Below are 19,155 nucleotides of genomic sequence, written 5' to 3'. Positions count from 1 at the left end.
TCCTTCTCCATCCCCTCCTGTCTTCAAATACACATGTGACCCTGGGCAAGTTATTTAGCCCTGATTGCCTCTCTCTCACACACATACATACATACAACTCCAATTCCTAGGATTTTATTTTATTTTATTTTTTGCAGTCTACCTCACTGGAAGACAAGAATGATTGATCATCACACTACAGACCTCCCTCTCCCCCCATTCCTCACTTATTGCCCCAAAGTTTTGAAAAATATTTTTTATTTAATAGCTCTGAGCCATCTTATTTTTTTATAATATGCCAGGGAAGATTCTTACAGTGACAGACGTCATTGTCACATGGGCTTCCTCTTCTTTCCCCTTCCTTGACTTGGACATCCCATGTCTCCTTTGGGATGTTCCATGTTAATAGATCTGCAATATTTTTTTTTCTCTCCAGATTTATTTTTATTTATATTATTATTTTTTAAAAATTTGAGTTCCAAATTCACTCCCTCTCTCCAACCCTTTCCTCACCCTTTGAGAAGCCAAAAAAATCTGGTATCAATTATATATGTGAAATTATGCAAAAAATATTTTGATATTTTGCATATATGTTTCAAAAAAAGTAAAGTGGAAATATATTTCAATTTGCACTCAGAGTTAATCAGTCCTCTTTCTCTGGGGGTGGATACCATTTTTCATCATGAATCCTTCAGAAATGTCTGAGATCATTGTGTTGATCAGATTAGGTAAATCTTTCATAGTTAGTCATTACAATATTACTACTACTATGCACAGTTATCTCCTGGTTCTGCTCACTTTACTTTGTAGCACTTCATATGTCTTCCCATCCCCCTTGTCTTTTCTCATAGCACGATAGTATTCTATTACCATCATGTACTAGACTTCAACCATTTCCAATTCATGAGCATCCCCTCAATTTCTAATTCTCTGCAATAAAAAGAGCCTCTATGAATATTTTTTATACATGGATGTTTTCCCTTTTTGTTTATCTCTCTATGATACAGATTTAGTAATGATATTATTGAGTTTCAAAGGGTATGCATAATTTTGTAGCCCTTTGGGAACAGTTCTAAATTATTTTCCAGAATGGTTGGACCAGTTCACAACTCCACCACCTGTGCCTCAGTCAGTGTCCCTATTTTTCCACAACCTCTTCAGCATTTGTCATTTTTTTTTCCTATTATGATAGCAGATCTGCAATAATTAACAGCAAGGTTATCCTTTCTTCCGTTCAGAACCTTACAAACCTTGCATCCATCTAACTCCAAAATATATATAAAGTAGTGCTTTGAATCTATTTATCTGACTATATGTTGTCCCCCAATAAAATACAATTACTGTTAAGTTTTCTATCTTTTATGCCCAGTAGTGTAGCACATAATATGTTTTTCATAAATGTCTTTTTCATTCATTTACTTACTTTGTAAATACTCATTGGGTTGAATTGAACCCTAGACCTGCAGACTGAAAATAAGTGGCCTCTGTAGGTCTGACAAAGGGAATAAGCATTTATAAATGTGTCAGACACTATGCTAAACATTTTACAAATACTATCTCATTTGTTCTTCACAACAATGCTGATAGGTGCTGTTTTATCCTTATTTTTACAATTGAGAAAACTGAGGCAAGCAGGTTATGGACTTGCTCAGGGTCATACAGCTTTTTAAGGGTCTGAAGTTGGAAAGGTTGAAAGAGGACATGAGTAATATTTTTAAGTCCTTGAAGGGTTAAAGAAGGAGAAAGAGGATTTACTAGAACTAGGGGTCTCTCTTAGAGGTCCCCTAAAGAGGTAGTTGAGGGATGAGTTGGTTCCTCTAGCTAGGATTTATGAAACTTGTTTCCCTAGAGGTTGGAGAATCTAGTTGCCTTAAAAAGGCTTCAGGTGGAAGCTCTGGTTGGCGACAGCTTCCTGATTTAGATAAATACTGTTTATACATTACTTTACATTTTTACCTTGCTAACAGACATGAATCTTCTTGAAGAAACAGCATTCTGCTTCCCTGTGGGAACCCCCCTGCCCCATGATCCATCTTTAGTTTGCTAAGTCTGGGAATATCAAAATCTGCTAAAGTCTAACTTATTTTCACAGACAAACCAGACTGTGTCTAAGCTGTGTCCTCAAGGCATTCAGATACTGAATACCAGAATTACAGGCTTGTAGCTGCTCTGAAGGGCATAGGGTGAGTTCAAGGAGGACAAGAAGGTCCTTTTCAGAGCAGTCAAAGTTTCTATTTCAGGCTGGCCAAGGGGATGAGCTACAATAGTGCTCAGGGTCTAAGTGGAGGAGCAGAGGAGGTCATCTAGGCCTGAGGTTCCCAACTTCTGCCCTGGAGCCTTCCTGCTGAGCTAATCTACTGTCTTCCCACCTCCATTCCCCCAGAACTATTGGGGACCGCATTGGGGAAGCCAAGGCCAGTGGCAACCTGGGAAATACCCTCAAAATCTTGGGCCGTTTTGAAGAAGCTGTTGTCTGCTGCCAGAGACACCTGGACATTTCCCAGGAGCAGGGTGACAAGGTAAGAGCCAAGCAGGGTTTCCTCCAGAAGACAGAACTTTTCCAGAATCTGTCCCTTCTCACTTCCCATCTCCCCGGACTACCCTGCCTCCAAAATAGCCCCTTGGTAATCCTGTTTTTCTAGACCAATTGAGGAGCAACATTTCGTTCACAAACCCAGAGATACTTTGTCCAATGATAATCATCTATATAATCAAGAGATGAAGATAATCTAGATAATCCAATAATACAGATAATCTAGAAATTTGAATAATTTTTTAAAAAATCCTTTTGGACTCGAGAATACAGCTATATACCGGCTCAACATTTGAATAAGTGTGTCAGATATTCTCGGATATCACAAACTTTCAGCTTTAAAGAATGAATGTACGTCAGTCCCCAGCTTCCTTCTCCTGCCCCTTTCACTCTCCTATTCTGCTCAGTCACTTCAAAGAAATAATGTATCACATCAATTCCACCAAGATTTACTAAGCTCCTCATATGTGCCAGGCACTACGCCTTTCAGTTTCCTTGGCTTCCTGAATCGCCTTCTCTGAAATCAGAGGAAATTCAGTTTCAAAGGCCTTATTCCCAGCTCCTGCTAGATGAGGTAAAGGAGTAACTGCAGATGGCCAGCCTAGGACGTAAGGGAAATAGGGCAATAAAATTAACACTCACAGAAAAACCTCACTTAGCTGTCATATGTATGATTAATCTAGGCTGGTACAAAATTCCAGGTTAAACCATATCTCATTCTTTATCATTTATTCAATCTAATAATTATTATGTAATTTTAAATAATAACAATTTATTTGATTTAATTATATAGTCCCCCCTATTAAAATGTATTTTTGAGAAAAAGAGCTCAAGAATATAAAACAGGTAGCGCCTTCCTTGCAGGAGGGTGTATTTCCTGAATGTTTCTGCCTCTACAGGTGGGGGAAGCAAGGGCCCTGTACAACATCGGTAATGTGTACCACGCCAAGGGGAAGCAGCTGTCCTGGAACTCTGCTCAGGACCCTGGCCACCTGCCCCTGGACGTCAGGGAGACGCTGCAGAAAGCCTCAGAGTTCTATGAGTGAGTAGCCCACAGGGCCGCCCCTCGTCAGCTCCAGCCCAGCCGGCCCCCTTTCTCCCCTCCTAAGCGTCCGTTCTTTGTGCTCACACCTTTCTGTGGGAGGGGCTTGGGGGTGGGGCAGTAAGGGAACCCTGCACGAGAGAGGGGGTGCTGAGCCCTGGTCCGCACAATTGCTCAGAGGGACTCTTGGGATCCCACAGGCGGAACCTGTCTCTGGTGAAGGAGCTGGGAGACCGGGCTGCCCAGGGCCGGGCCTACGGGAATCTCGGCAACACCCAGTACCTGCTGGGGAACTTTAGTGAAGCCATCACTTTCCACAAGGAGGTAAGTGGCTAATTCGGGGCCTTTTCCTTCCTGTCTGCACCCGTGCTCCCTCCTGAAGCGCCGAATTGCTCGAGAAGCAGCCTCCTTTTCACAGAGGAAAGAAGTGGGTGCCCAAAGGGAGGGACTTGTTCCTAGCAGTGGTCCGTTCGGGACAACTGGGCGGTGCAGTGGGCAGTGCACCAAACCTCGGGCAAGTCACTTCACCCCACTGCCTCAGTTTCCTCATTTGTAAAAGGAGCTGGAGAAGGCACTAGCAAAGCACTCCAGTAGTTTTGCCCAGAAAAACCCATATGAGGTCACAGAGAGTCAGATGCGACGAGTAATACAACCAACTAATGGTAAAGTCAGGGCTGGACTCTAGGTCTCTTGCTCCCCATGTCCTGTTCTTTTGAGAAGCACCAGTATTCTCTCTCATTCCCCCACACCCGCAAAATCCCGTACACAAATCCCTCCAGATAATTTTATGTGAGGCTCAACCTCCACAGAACTAAAGGAAACATGAAGATCCAGTTCTCTTACTCATAATGGGTATGATCTGGATACGTTGCCTCAGGAGATGTCTGTGCAACAGCTAATTCAAAATACCCAAAAATGATGTGAGCCAGGGTTCAGGAGAGAACCTAGGACTGGGACTTGATACATACATGTATGCACGCACACACATTTGTGAATCATGTGCATAAATGTGCTAATTAAATCTGGGCAGCTGATGAAGTCACCCTATGAGAGACAGTGAAGAGTAAAGAGGAGAGGCTCTGAAATAGAGAGGTGCCTTGGGGCGCACCCACTGTTAAATGGCGATTGGGATCAAATGAGCTAACATGTATACAGCGCTTGCAAACCTCTGAGTGTTGTATAAACGCCAGCTTTATACTTCTTTCTTCCTCTGCTTCCTTATCCCTTTGAACGTGCTGACTGAGTTTATTCACACTCCCAGCTTCAATACCCCTTCCATGCCTCTAAAGAGTTAGGGGGTAGAGGGCTGAACTTGGATTCAAGAAACTCTGAGTTCAAATGCTACCTCAGATACTTATTAGCTGTGTGATCCTGGACAAATTACTTAATGTATCTGTTTCCTTATCAGTAAATGGGGATAATAATAGCACTTATCTCCAACAGGAGTTGTTGAGGATAATATTAGATATTTGGAAAGTGTTTTACAAGCTTTAAAGTACTGTATAAAAAGGGTGGCTAGCGTCATTATTATTCAACAGTAGGTTCCTTATCTTGATTGGAGGTGAATAGTAATAGACAATGCAAAAATAATAGATGATGGAAAACAACAGATACAAGCTATATGAGACCTTCAGTTTTCAACTCTTTTTCTGTTCTGCTATATATGTGGAAATGCCTGTTTTATTTACTGTTTATTGAGTTCAGAATAAAAATAAACTAAATTAAAAATAGGAAATCAATGGGTAATCCACACCTAGAAATTCTAGTGAACTTTGGAGTTCATTTAGTGATTATTTTGTAGTCAGATTTAGCGTAACTTTTTAGAGTTTACCTCTCCTGAGTATTTAACTGCCTGTTGCAGGTGGTAGAATAATCTGCTCATGGTTAATAATTAAGATCTCAGTTTCTCCTTAAGGCCAGGGAGGGATGGAGCCTTCCCTCACCCCATCCTCACCCCCATTTGTTAGTTTTCAGTGGCAAGACATAAGAAACAATACCCATTCTATGAATACTCATTCATTACTTTTCCTCCATAAACTCTATGTATGAATCTTTGTTTTTCAGAGACTTGCTATTGCTAAGGAATTTGGAGACAAAGCAGCTGAAAGGAGAGCATACAGTAACCTAGGGAATGCCCACATCTTCCTGGGGAGATTTGATGTCTCAGCAGAGTACTACAAGTAAGTGGTCTTCCTGGAGTCAGCCTGGCTATTGGAAGGCTGGAACTAAGACTGTCCCTAATATGGTATTTGATTCCATAGGGACTCCAGTTTGAAGCCCAAATCATTTGAGAAGATGGCATATGCTCTGAGTCTGGAGGCTCAAGCTAGAAACAATATGTTGGTCTGGAAGGGGATAGCATTGTTATCCAATCATTTCAATATCTCTTACTCTTTGGGATCCTGTTTAGGATTTTCTTGGCAGAGATACTGAAGTAGTTTGTCTTTTGTTTCTTCAGTTCATTTTACACATGAAGGCAAACAGGGCTAAGTGACTAGTCCAGGACAAGGCTAGTAAGTGTCTGAGGTCTTTTTGATCCAGGTCCTGGACTCTATCCACTGAGTCATCTAGCTGCCCAAGATATCTTAAGAGGAAACTTTGATAGACTAATGTTTGGTTCATTCAATTAATTATTAAGCACTTACTATTTGCCTGGCACAGTGCTAAGCAATGGAGATACAAAGACAAAAATGAAGCTCCTGCCCTCAAGGAAATCACTTTAGGAAACCACAAAGAGAATAAGATGTCCTCAGGAGATGAAAATATGGGACAGAGGACCCCAGGCTCCAGGTCACCGCTCTTCTTTCCTCTACCCCTTTCCCATATGTAACCAGAAGGTCCAACATAAAGGGTCTCAGTCCTTACATAGAGACCTTCAGTTTCATATTCAACCCTTTTTTAATGTTCTGATATATATATGTATGTATGTGTGTGTGTATATATATGGAAATGCCTGTTTTATTTGCTGTTCATTGAATTGGGAATAAAAAAAGAAAATAAATAATTAATTGGTGATTAATTAAATAATGAAAATAAACTAAATTAAAAATAGGAAATCAATGAGTAATTCACAGCTAGAAATTCCAGTTAATTTTGGAATTCATTTAGTGATTATTTTGTAGCCAAAATTATTTAGGAGAATAAGAGGTATCATAGGATGATAGATTTAGAGATGGAAAGGACTTTGGAGACTATCTGGATCAACTCCCTTTTATAGATGAGGAAACTGAGGCTTGAAGAGATTAACTAATTTGCCAAATTTGATGGCTTTTTCTCCATCTTTATCTTCTTTGAACTCTCTACAGCTTTTGACACTGCTGATTGCCCTGCCTTCCCAGATATTCTTTTCTTTGTGCTCTCCTGCTTCTCTTCCCTGTCTAACCATTTCTTCTTAGTCTCCTTTGCTTATTCATTATCCATGTCACTCACCTACAGTGGGCACATACCAGGGCACTCTCCTGAGTCATCTTGTAGCTCTACTGAGTTTAATTATCATCTCTGTATGCAGGATTTCCAGATCTGTGTATCCAGCCCTCATGTCTCTGCTGAGTTCCAGTCTCATGTCACAAATTTCCTATTGGACATTTTGAACTAGATGTTTTATCTGTTGTTGTTCAGTTACTGAATTGTGTCTGATTCTTCATGGTCCCCTGAACCATTCTGTTCATGGAGTTTTGTTTTGTTTTTTTAAAATGTTTTAATAGCATTTTATTTTCCCAAATCCATGCAAAGATAGTTTCAACATTCACCTTTGCAAAACCAGGTATTGAATTTTCTTGGCAAAGATACGGGAGCAGTTTGTCATTTTCTTCCCCAGTGGAGTAAGGCAAACACAGGTTGACAGTAAATGAGTGTCTGGGTCTTGATTTAAATTCAGGTCTTCCTAACTGCAGTCCTTATCCACTACAGCACCTAATGGTGTAACTTAATGTAACTTAAACTCGACATAGCCAAAGCATAGTTCATTATCTTTCTCTAAAATTCCTCCCCTTTCTCATACTTCCCTGTTAGGTGTCACTATCACCAAGGGATATGATACAGAGTATTTTCAGGGAAGACTAGTGTGTCTGGTGCACAGGCTGCCACTCCCTTTTCAGGGCTGCCTTCCATCTTTGGTGTCCACTTTATCCACCTAACTCTTAACTGTGACTCCAAAAGCTGCAGCACACACAGTAAAATGTTTTGGCAGATGGGCTAAACCAGACTGAGGGGAACTGAAGGGTCTCAGACTCGTTAATGAGTTAGGAGGTGTCTACCCCAAATATGTGGAGACCCCTGGTGGAATGATGAGTGGATGATAACAATGTGTTCCAGTAGCCAGGAAGTTGTGGAGCTCTTCGAGCTTGGCTGTTCCCCAAAGACATCGAGGTTGTCCACTGCATCTGAAGCCATCATCAGTCATCTTGACTTCCTTCCGTCCTTCCTGGATAGTGATGACTCTGGAAGAGAGAGTGAAGCTGATGACTTTGTGCAACTCTGCCTGACTTAAATCCAATTTACACATGAATCAAAAGACATCATTCTCAACATTTTACCATTTCTACCTATCTCAAAAGTCCTGTAGCAATGGACAAGCAGCAGATGCAGAGACACAACCCTGCACAGAGGTGGCACAGGCCATGGAGCCATCTTCTCACAGTGGGATTTGGCGGTCTTTGGGTATCCAAGCAGCCTTTTAAGGATCACACTGCTCCCCCTTGACGTGAGGAAGGGCCCTAAAAATTGCATACCTAACCCTGGCCTGATTTACTGTGGCAGGTGGGGACCCCAGCCCCCAAAAATGTACAAAAACTTGTACAAAAACTTGTACAAAGTTGATTCCCACTCACCATCAGTACATGGAATATGTACACACTTATAGACAGTACAAAATCCAGTAGATCTGAAAGATGAACAGCTCTTGTTGTAAGAGCAGGTTATCACATCCAGACAGCAGCCCTGAGTGAAACAAGGATGGCAAACAAAGCCCAAATTATTGATGTCAGTCAGATACACGCTTTTGGGGTGGCCACAAAGAAGGGGAGCAGCATGAAACTGGCATAGGTTTTGCAATCAAAACTAATCTAATCAACAAGCTTGAATACCTTCCAAAAGAAGTGAATGACAGGCTCATGGCATGCTACCTTCATCAGTGTCTGTGCTCCCATCATGATGAACCCCAGTGAGGTCAAAGAAAATATATGAAGATCTGGAGACTCTCATCATCAGTGTGCCAAAAGAGAACACCCTTATTATTCTATGTGACTTTAGTACTAGAGTAGGCTCAGACTACCAGACACGGCAGGAAGTCCTTGGGAGGAATGAAGCAACCCATATTCATAACTTGACTATCATCTTCAGCTCTTCACTCTTTTTTTTTTTTCACAATCCATGACACTATATTTTTTATATTAATAGTTTTTTTTATTTTTCAAAATATATGCAAAGATAGTTTTCAACAAATTCACCTTCACAAAATCTTGTGTTTCAAATTTTTCTCCCTCCTTTCCTCCTTCCCCCTCCTCTAGGCAGCATGTAATCCAATATATGTTAAACATGTGCAGTTCTTCTATACATAATCATGCTGCACAAGAAAAATCAGATCAAAAGGGGGAAAAAACAACAAAAACAGTGAAAATACTATGTTGTGATCCACATTCAGTTCCCAGGGTCTTCTCTCTGGGTGGAGATGGCTCTATCACAAATCTATTGGAATTGGCTTGAAAAACACCATGTCCATCAGAGTTGATCATCATATAATCTCATTGTTTCTGTGTACAGAGTTCTCTTGGTTCTACTTGCTTCACTCAGCATCTAGTCTCTCCAGGCCATTCTGAAATCATCCTGCTGATCATTTCTTATAGAACAACAATATTCTATAACATACATATTTTGTAACTTATTCAATCATTCCCCAGCTGATGGGCATCCACTCAGTTTCAGTTCCTTGCCACTACAAAAAGAGCTGCTACAAATATTTCTGCATATTGGGTACTTTTTCTTCTTTCATGATCTCTTTGGGATTCAGGCTCAGCAGAGACACAGCTGAATCAAAGGGTAGGCCTAGTTTTATACCCTTTTGGGCATAGTTCCAAATTGCTCTCCAGAATCAGTTCACAACTCTACCAACAATGTATTGATGTCCCTCCAACATTTATCTTAGCCAGTCTGAGAGGTGTGAAGTAGTACCTCAGACTTGTCTTGTTTCTCTTCATTCTCCCCCAGAGATTCCACTAAAAAGTTATTAGAAATAATCCACAACTTTAGCAAAGTTGCTGGTTATAAAATAAGCCCACATAAGTCATCAGCATTCTTATATATCACTAACAAAATCCAACAGTCAGAGTTACAAAGAGAAATTCCATTTAAAGTAACTACTGATAGTTTCTCTTCATTCTCATTGTACATATCCAATCAGTTGTCAAATCTTAGTTTTCCACAATATTTCTCATTTGTCCCCTTTTCTATCCACCCAATCAGCCCCCCATGTTCAGATCTCCATCACCTCCCACCTAGACTATTGCATTATCTCTCCCAACACTCTCCACAATCAAATGTAAACTCTTCTGATTAGCATTTAAAATCTTTTATAACCTGGATGCTTTCTACATTTCCGGACTTGTTATATTTTATTCCCTCTTGACTCAACCTCCTCAGTATTGCCCATATAGTCTTCTCTCCTTTATGGCTTTGCATTTTCATCCATACCTGGAAGGCACCACCTCCAGCCTCTGAAACTTGGAATTTCTGATGTCCTTCAAATCTCAGTTCAAGCACCACCCTTTCCTGATCCCATTCCCTCTAGTTGCTGTACCTTCCCTCCCCCAAACCAGCTTTTGTATTCATTTTGTTTCCATTAAATATATTCTTGTATATGTACATGTGGTCTTTGCCATTAGATGTCCTTTGGGACAGGAATTTTTCACTTTTGTCTCTATATCTTTAATGCTTAGCCTGGCAAAGAATAAACATTTAACAATGTTTTGTTCTTGGGTTTTATTAAATATTTAGTTGAATCAAAAACTCAAGTGGCTCTCTGTCATCTGCAGGATCAAAAATAAAATCCTTTGTATGGTATTCAAAGCCCTGAAGAACCTTTCCCTCTTCCCCACCTTTCTAGTGCTCTTACATCTTGCACTTTCCCCAGGACCATGTGATCCAAGAACCCCCGGCCTCCTCCTTCCTGTTCCCCAAACAAGACATTCTGTCTCCACTCTGGATCTTTCCCCTGGCTGCCCCCTGTGCCTGATCTCTGCCTCTTTCCTGCCCCTCCATGGGAGTCCTTGCCAATCCCACTCATTCCTGGTGTCTTTTCTCTGTTATTTGCAGTTTATCCTGTGTGTAGCTTTTTTGGACATAAGTTGTTTTCATGTTGTTTTCCCCGTTAGACTGTGAGCCCAGGTCAGATACTGTCTTTTTCTTTGTATCTGCAGTTGTGAGCTCAATGCCTGGCCCATAGTAGGGGGTTTAAAACTGTTCACTGACTAAGGGAGAGAGAAGCAGACTTTGATCCCTGAAGCAGTAAGGGGTATTCTTGGTGCTTGCTTCTCATCCCTGACCTTCCCTTCTCCTCCAAAACTTTTCTACTGGGGAGCCCTTTTTGAGAGGCAGATTAGATCTCTGCAGTAACCAAACAAGTCCCTTGCCCTCTGGTGGCCGTTCTAGGAAGAGTAACGATGGCCACGTGCAGAAGGCTGACCCAGGAAGACAAAACTAGGCCCTGAAATAGGGACGCCCAGATCCAGATGTGCGCCCCCAGCCCCTGCAGGGGTGCCTCAAGGGGCTCCCGGAAAGGACGCTGGCAGTGCTCATTGCCCTCCAGCTGAAGGAAACGCCAGTGTTTCATATGGGGATTTTTACCCCCCCCCAACCTGGGCCACATGAACAGCCCTCCCTACCCCTGAGCACCCCATCTTTAACCTGTCAGTGACCCTGAGCCTGCCCCTCTCAGTTCTAGCATTCTGTGATTCTCTCCCGGCCCGCTTTCCCAGCAGCCTGGCCTGATGGGGAAGATCTTTTTGTCCTCAATGCAGAAAGACCCTCCAGCTGTCCCGACAACTGAAGGACCAGGCCGTGGAGGCCCAGGCCTGCTACAGCCTCGGCAACACCTACACCCTTCTGCAGGACTATGAGCGGGCGGTGGAGTACCACCTGCGACACCTGCTCATCGCCCAAGAACTGGGGGACAGGTAGGAGCGCCTGCTCGCCTCAGGCTCAGCTGCCGGGGCCTGCTCGGTGGGCCTCAGTGGGGCGGCCTGCGGGGGCAGGGCCTGGGCTGAGGGGGGGCCCTGAAAAAGAGAAGGCCCGGGAGATGACTGGGAAGCTGACCTTGGAAAGACTGTACAGTTCCGGAGTCCAGGGCCGAGGAGTCCCCTCTGACCTCCCGCAGGGGCTCTCCTCGAAGCCCACGTCCCACAGTTATCTGCCCTGTGCCCCACCTTCCTAGTGCTCTGCCGCCGGAGGTGGTAATTGCAGCAGAACTATGAGTTCTGTCCTGCCACTAGAGGGAGCAGCAACATCAAAATTGGAAAGAAGGGATTTGGGGGGAGCTGGTGCTCCCATGCCAGGGGAACCCTTGGTATGAGGGAAGGAGTCCATGAACTTTACTCTTCCCAATCTCAAGTGGGGGATATCTTCAGCCTTGGAGCATCAGGAAATGGAGACTCCCTAAGGTCAGACCATTTACCTGGGCCAGACTTTAGGTCAGACTTATTTAAGTAGTCAGGCCCAGGTAACTGGGCCCCCTCACCTGATTGTGTATGATTTTCCTAAACAATCTGGCTGATCAAACATTTTATGCTGACACTTTCCACATTCAGTGTTTCATTAATTATCTATTATATGAAAAAACCTAAACAGCCAAAGTCCCTTTTTAATTTTTTTTTTTATAAATAGCTTTTTGTTTTTCAAAATACATGTAAAGATTGCTTTTGATATTCATCCTTGCAAACCTTGTATTCCATATTCCATATCCAACAAAATTGTTGCCTTGTGGTAGTTCTCCTAGGCTGGAAAAAATGGCAGGGAATCTTAAACCCAGACTGACTCCAGAGAAAGTACCCCAAACTCTCTGTACTGTCTTCCTCCCATCTGAAGAATGCTCCCCTCACCTCACCGATTTGGTGATGTCAGAACCATTATTTTTTTTACATTGCTTGAATTTTGAACACAAATGGGGGTGGGGAACTTAAAAATAGACCTTTCCATTCAGAAATCCCTTTTAGCTTGGTCTTGATTAGCATCAGATGTTGTTTACTGTAGTTTGAGGGAAAAAGGCTAAAGGGAAAGGAAAGAAGATGATGCAAGAGTGCCCGAATCATTAGCTTCTCTCCTCTCACTGTGGAATGAATGGGTTGATGGTGTTTCCTGTTTGGCAGAGTGGGTGAAGGCCGAGCCTGCTGGAGTCTGGGAAATGCTTATGTGTCCCTAGGAAGTCATGAACAAGCAATGACCTTTGCCAAGAAGCATCTGGAGATTTCCCATGAGGTGAGAAGATGTTTCATTTGTAAATCAGTCCTGCTGACAAGCTTCCCTGGTGTCCTGAGTAGGCTTTGGAAGTCCCTACTCAGAGATTTTCTTTAAGGACATTTTAAATCCTCTAGCTTCAGGGAGAATAGGGTATTGGGATTAAATGATCTTAAAAGATCTTTTCAGCTTTAAAAGTCTAGCATCTAGGACCTAGATAAATGTTTGAGGGATAAAGTCAAAATTCCTTTGGTCTAGTAAATGAAAGAGCCCTAGACTTGAAATTAGGAAAACTGGGTTAAGTTCCAGCACTCATATGTAGCCAAGCCATGGAGCTAAGAATTCACTAGATTTGAAGTCAGAAAGACCAAGATTCAAATCCTTATATATTTGGTGCCTCAGTTTCCCCCTCTGAAAAAACGAGGAGGTTGGACTTAATGGTCTCTAAAATCATTTAGATTCTAAATCTATGACTTTGTGATCCCTGAGATCCCTAGTTCCCTCATTTGAAAAATAGGAATAATAATATTGGCATTATCTGCCCTTTTTTTAACCTTACATGTATTATAAAGTATTTTAAGATTTGCAAAATGCTTTACATACATTTTCTCATTCAGTTCTCAAAACAATCTTTTGAGAGAGATGCTATTATTATTATCCCCATATTAGATGTGAGCAAACTGAGACAGAGAAATCACCTTATTTTCTAAGTGTTTAAGTTCTTCCTGATTCCAATTCCAGAATCTATTACTTCTCTAATATAGTAATAGGAAAAGCACTTTATAAACCTTAAATTTAAATATAAATTTAACATGAACTATTATTATAATTGGACTCATTTCATTTCTCTCCCTTCTCCCACCTCTTGGCAATCCCATTTCCAATGGTTCTTTTTCATAAAACCTCTGCTCTAATCAAAATGTTCCCCCCCCCCCCACAGACCCCAGCCCACACACTATTATAATAATAGTTCATGTTAAACCCCCCCCCCCCACTCCTCACCCCCATTCTTTGTCTCTATCTAATCTTGCCCACTTCAAGGTTTTGGCTCAATATTGCCTCCTCTGGGAAACCTTCGCTTACTACCAAAGTCTAAATAGGTTTTCCCTTTTTCTAAACTCCCCTTGCATTACTCATTTGGCACTTACCATAGACTTCTTTGTGCCTTTATTTAACTTTTTATTTATGCGTTCTTCATCTCCCAGACTGGATTAAGATCCATGAAGCCGAGTCTCAATTGTTTTTATATTCCCCATAGTACCTACCCCAGAACCTGGCCTACAGTGAGCATTGAAAAAGATAAGATGATAATGATGATGACTGATTCCCTGATCTTTGATCCTTCTCTCCTTATTCTGTAAAGAAAGAAAATTGGTAAAGGAATGGGGGTCAGGGCATGAGTAAAATGTGGCCTAGAGCAGGGGTTCATATTTTTGGCAACATAAAGCCCTTTGGGTGTCAGTGAAACTTGTGGAGCCCTTCTCAGGAAAATGTTATTTTTTAATACAAAATAAAATGTGTAGGATTACAAAGGAATCCAATTATATTGGAATATAAGCATCAAAACATTTCAAAAAACAAGTTGGTGAACCACTGGTTGGGATCCTGTGGCTTAGAAGAGGAGAAAGTGCCCTTAGCTGGGAGGGCCAGGCCTTGGGGAGTGGACTTTTGTTGACAGAATGAGTGATTTTCCGGTTTAGAGCCCCAGGCTCTTGGCTTCTGGGGTGCCCTGCAGAAGGAGAAGGCCCTCCACCGGGAGGGACAGTGTGCCTGGAGGCCTGCTCAGTAGTGTGGCCTTTGTGCTGCTGCCAACTGGCAGGAATGGGGCGAGGTGGCTGGCCCTGGCAGGGCTGGGCACTTCAAGTCTCCATCATGGAGCAAGCACACTAACGCCTCAGCCCCGAGCTTGGAGAGCTGCCTGCCAGCTCGGAGGCCACGCCGGGGGAAGCACAGCCGTGCTTTCTTCAAGAGGGGGTGGCAACAATGGCAGGGCTGTCTGCCGCTTCCCAGGATGGGAGGAGGGGGGAAGGAGGCTTAGAAGGGCCCAGAGGGGAGGGGGAGGGCCTTGCAGGTGCTACTTGGGGACAGAAGGGGTAGGCCCCCAAATGGTTGTTTGAAGCATATTCCCCCTAGTCACCAGGAGGAAAGAGGAGGACTTCTGGGAGAGCGGTCGCAGTCGGTTCATGTATCTAGTGACCCATGCTCACAAAATCACAGCTCTCTGATGTGCTGACATGTTTATCATTCCTCCCTTGTATGGCTGGCTCTGTGCTTGGCATGGGGAAAGGGGGGAAAGGAAAAGGAAAAACATGGTCTTTGCTCTCAAGGGCACTTAAAATCTTGCTGAGAGGGTAAGACTCACACAAAACAAAAACAAAAAAACAAGATTATATATAAACGAAGACTTTACATACTACAGGATGTAGCAGGGGCTGTGAAAGGGGGATTGGAACTGGGTGGGAAACCTTGAAACCTGAAAGTTGTCCCTCCCTCTTCTCTCAATCCAGGGTCCAAAAGGCTTAAACTGTTTTACCACTGGGTGTTACTGGGCTTTTTTCCTGATTTCTCTGGGCTGCTGCTAAATATATGACTTTTTGGATGGGTTAGGAAGGAAGTTAGGAAGTTGAGGAATTTTACCTCAGGTTCATAAGGCCTGGGAAAAGAGAACTCAAAACACGGAGCAAAATGATGGCACCCTCCTTTTCTCATCTCCTGCCAGGATATATGAATAGCATTCTCTCTTCTAGAAAGTCAAGGACAGCACAATGGCCTCAGAGAGTTTCCCATTCATTTCTAAGACAAACTGGAATTTCAATGTGACGCTCTTAGGGAACAAAATTCATCATTAAGTGTGTGTTCTATTTTCCAAAGGACTTTGTTAAATGATGATTTTTCCCTATAAGGAAGTCCAGAAAAGATTCTAAAAATACTAGTAAATGATATTAAAATAATAGTGATAGTTATCATGTCTAACATTAGTCCTTTGTCCTTTAAGGAAATGGTATCAAACTCAAACTGATAGAAAAGGGGCTACTAAATCAAGGATCCTTATAGACTGCATTGACTTAGAAAATCACCTATTAACTTTGTGTCCTATTGTATTTTTATTTTGTTAAATGTTTCCCAGTTGCATTTTAATCTGGTTTGTGTTTGACACCTCTGCTTTGGAGTTTCCAAAGGAGCCCCCCCTATATCTCCAATCCTTAGCAACTAATAGGTCCTTGATAGATATTTGTTTACTGACATGCATTACCTAATTTGATCCTCATTACCATGTAGAGTAGACTTATCAATAACAAAGGATAGGAGAGACCTTGAAGATCATCTAGTCCATCGTCCTTTATTTTCTGGAGGAGACTAGATTCAGAAAGAGAAAAGTTCAAGCAAAAGCATTAGTAAGAAAGCCAGAATTAGAACCCAGATTCCTTCCAATGCTGATTCCCAACCCAGATCTCTTTTAATCCCATCAAATTCAGTAAGCATTTATTTTATGCTAGATGCTGGGGATATTAAAAAAAAAAATGAAATTATCTCTGCCCTCAAATGAGTTTTATATTCTGCTGGGGGAAGCAATAAATGTACATAAATGTACATAGATTTAATAATTTTTTATAAAAAATCAAAGTGTATCATGGTAACTTATCTTGATTCAATCCTAACTTTCTATAATTTTCATATCCTGTCACATCTTGCTGTTTAACAATCTCTTCCCTTGATCCTTAGTCTACCCCCTCAAATATTCACTAAGTCCTCCCATTTCCCTTTGTCTTCTCTCCCTTGTGACTCTACCCTTTTTTCTGTACCACCCCCACCTCCTAAAAACAATCTTTCAATTCCACATCATGTCATCTTCCCAAACCCCATCTATTCTAAAAATGTCCCAGTGCTTACCCCTGGCCTCCAACCCACTGCACTGTGACTGTTCTGTTCAGCATCACTATTAGCAGGTATTAGGTACTATATACCTTTCAAGCTAGAATGCAGGAGGCAGAGAATGGCCCCTGAGTTTGGGCCAGATGGTACAGAAGGGAGAGGAAAAGAAACCCTTCCAGGACCCCTCAGAGACCCAAACCAACAGATTTAGCAATAACAAGTCATGGAAATTTTAGACATATTAAGCAAGCTATCTCTCACTAAACAGCTAAATGATTCCTGAAGCTATAAATTGTATAGTCTTGGCTTAAGGCAAAGAGGAAATACTGTCATTTATTAAAATGCAAGTCCTCACCCTGAGAAAGTTCATACATACTAAACTTTCTCACTCATAGGATCATAGGATGTTTCCTTCCTATATATATATTTTAAATTTTGATTTCCAAATTCTCTCCTCCCCTTCTTTCTCCTCCCTCCTTGAGAAGGCAAACAATTTGATACAGATTATACACAAGAAGTCATGTAAAACATTTTCATATTAGTCATGTTGGGAAAGAAAATGCAGACCAAAAAAAAAAAAAAACCCACAAGAAAAATAAATTTTAAAAAGTATGCTTCAATCTTCATTCAGACTCTTACCAGTTCTTTCTCTGAAGGTAGACACCATTTTTCATCAATGGTCCTTTGGAACTATCTTTGGTCATTTTCTTGCTCAAAATAATTAAAAACAAATGATCTTTCTTATGTTATTGCTGATATTGTATACAGTGTTCAGGTTCTGCTCACTTTATACTGCATCAATTCATATTAGTCTTCCCAGGTTTTTCTGAAAACATCCCACTTGTTATTTCTTATGGAACAATAGTATTCCATCACAATCATGTGACACAATTTGTTTAGCCATTCTCCTATAAATTGGCATTTCCTCAATTTCCAATTTTTTGCCACTACAAAAAGAGCTGTTATAAGTATTTTTAATAGGATATTAAAAGAGACTTTTTTAAAAGTCGCTTTGGAATACAGACCTAGTAGTAGTATTGTTGGGTCAAAGGATATACATTGGTGTAAATAGCCCTTTCTCTGTATGTACTTCCAAATTGTTCTCCAGATTGGTTGGATCGGTGCACAACTCCACTAACAGTGCATTAGTGCCCTGATTTTTCCACATCTTCTCCAACATTTGTCATTTTTCTTTTCTGTCATATTAGCCAGTCTGAAAGCTGTCAAAAACTAGAACTTTGAACATTATCTCATATACCACCTCCCTCATTTTATTCTTGAGGAAACTGAAGTCAGAGAAGGAAGGGGACTGATCTAAAGTCTAAATAGTTAATTAACATCAAATCAAGGATTAGAATGAATAGCTTTTTGTCTCCTAATCCATGGCTCATTATGGAGACACTGCCAGTTTCAAATTCTTTTGAGAATCCAGGATAAGAAAAAGGATAATACCACAAACTGAGACTCGAGGACCTTCTCTAAAATTGCAGTGTAGACCTTGTTGTAAACTAGGAGTTCTAAGCATTTTTGTGTGTTTTGGACAGATTTAGCTGTCCAGTGAAGTCAGTGGATCCCTTCTCAGCATAATGTTTTTAAATTGGGCAGCTTTGTGATGTAACATATAGAGAACACTGAATCTGGAGCCCGGAAGATCTGAATTTAAATCTGGCTTCAGATGTTTACTGACTCTAGCCAAGACAATTAACCTTTGAATGCTTCTGTTTTCTCCTATGCAAAATGGGAATAATAATAATAGTACCCACTCCCTGAGTTACTGAAAAACTTTAAAACCTTAAAGTGCTATATAATGCTAGCAGTTATTATCGAATGCATAGAATAAAATGCACAGGATTACAAAGGAAACTAATTATGCTGAAACATAGCTATCAATGAAAACTAAAATAAGCCTATAGACACCAAAAGAAGGAGCCGAGCTATAAAACTGGTGCTGCGCGCCCATTTCTGCCATACTAACCCGCACACCCCCTCCCCGGTGCTTGTTTTGCAGATTGGAGATAGAAATGGAGAGCTCACCGCCCGCATGAACATTGCCCAGCTCCAGCTGGCCCTTGGTGGGGATGCCAAAACCAAGCCAGGGGAAAAGCCTCCCTACCCTGGCTATGAGGCTCAAGGTGGGTTCTTTCCGGGGGCTGTTGGTCATCGTGTTGGCCACAGAACACGGGACAGAGGACTGGCATGGGGGCTGTTACATGGTTGGGACCAATGGTCATAATTGTCGGTTTGTGCTTTTTCATGAGGGCAGCCTGGCACCCAGTGTGAAGAT

General features: G+C 41.7%; 1 protein-coding gene across 3 annotated transcripts in view; it reads left to right on the top strand.

Annotated features, from left to right (window-relative positions):
• Positions 1–19,155, top strand: part of GPSM1 (G protein signaling modulator 1) — a 125,489-nt gene that overhangs the window by 50,903 nt on the left and 55,431 nt on the right. For all 3 annotated transcript variants that reach the window (XM_031954948.1, XM_023494355.2, XM_031954949.1), the window contains exons 3-9: positions 2,363–2,498; positions 3,412–3,554; positions 3,755–3,878; positions 5,619–5,734; positions 11,567–11,722; positions 12,911–13,019; positions 18,880–19,003. In XM_031954948.1, coding sequence (XP_031810808.1) covers positions 2,363–2,498; positions 3,412–3,554; positions 3,755–3,878; positions 5,619–5,734; positions 11,567–11,722; positions 12,911–13,019; positions 18,880–19,003 — 908 coding nt within the window. The remainder of the gene's footprint in view (positions 1–2,362; positions 2,499–3,411; positions 3,555–3,754; positions 3,879–5,618; positions 5,735–11,566; positions 11,723–12,910; positions 13,020–18,879; positions 19,004–19,155) is intronic.

This window comes from Sarcophilus harrisii, chromosome 2 (assembly GCF_902635505.1).
Source record: "Sarcophilus harrisii chromosome 2, mSarHar1.11, whole genome shotgun sequence".
Taxonomy (NCBI): Eukaryota; Metazoa; Chordata; class Mammalia; order Dasyuromorphia; family Dasyuridae; genus Sarcophilus; species Sarcophilus harrisii.
Note: the sequence above shows the minus strand (reverse complement) of the source record. Positions and strands in the feature narration are given on the sequence as shown.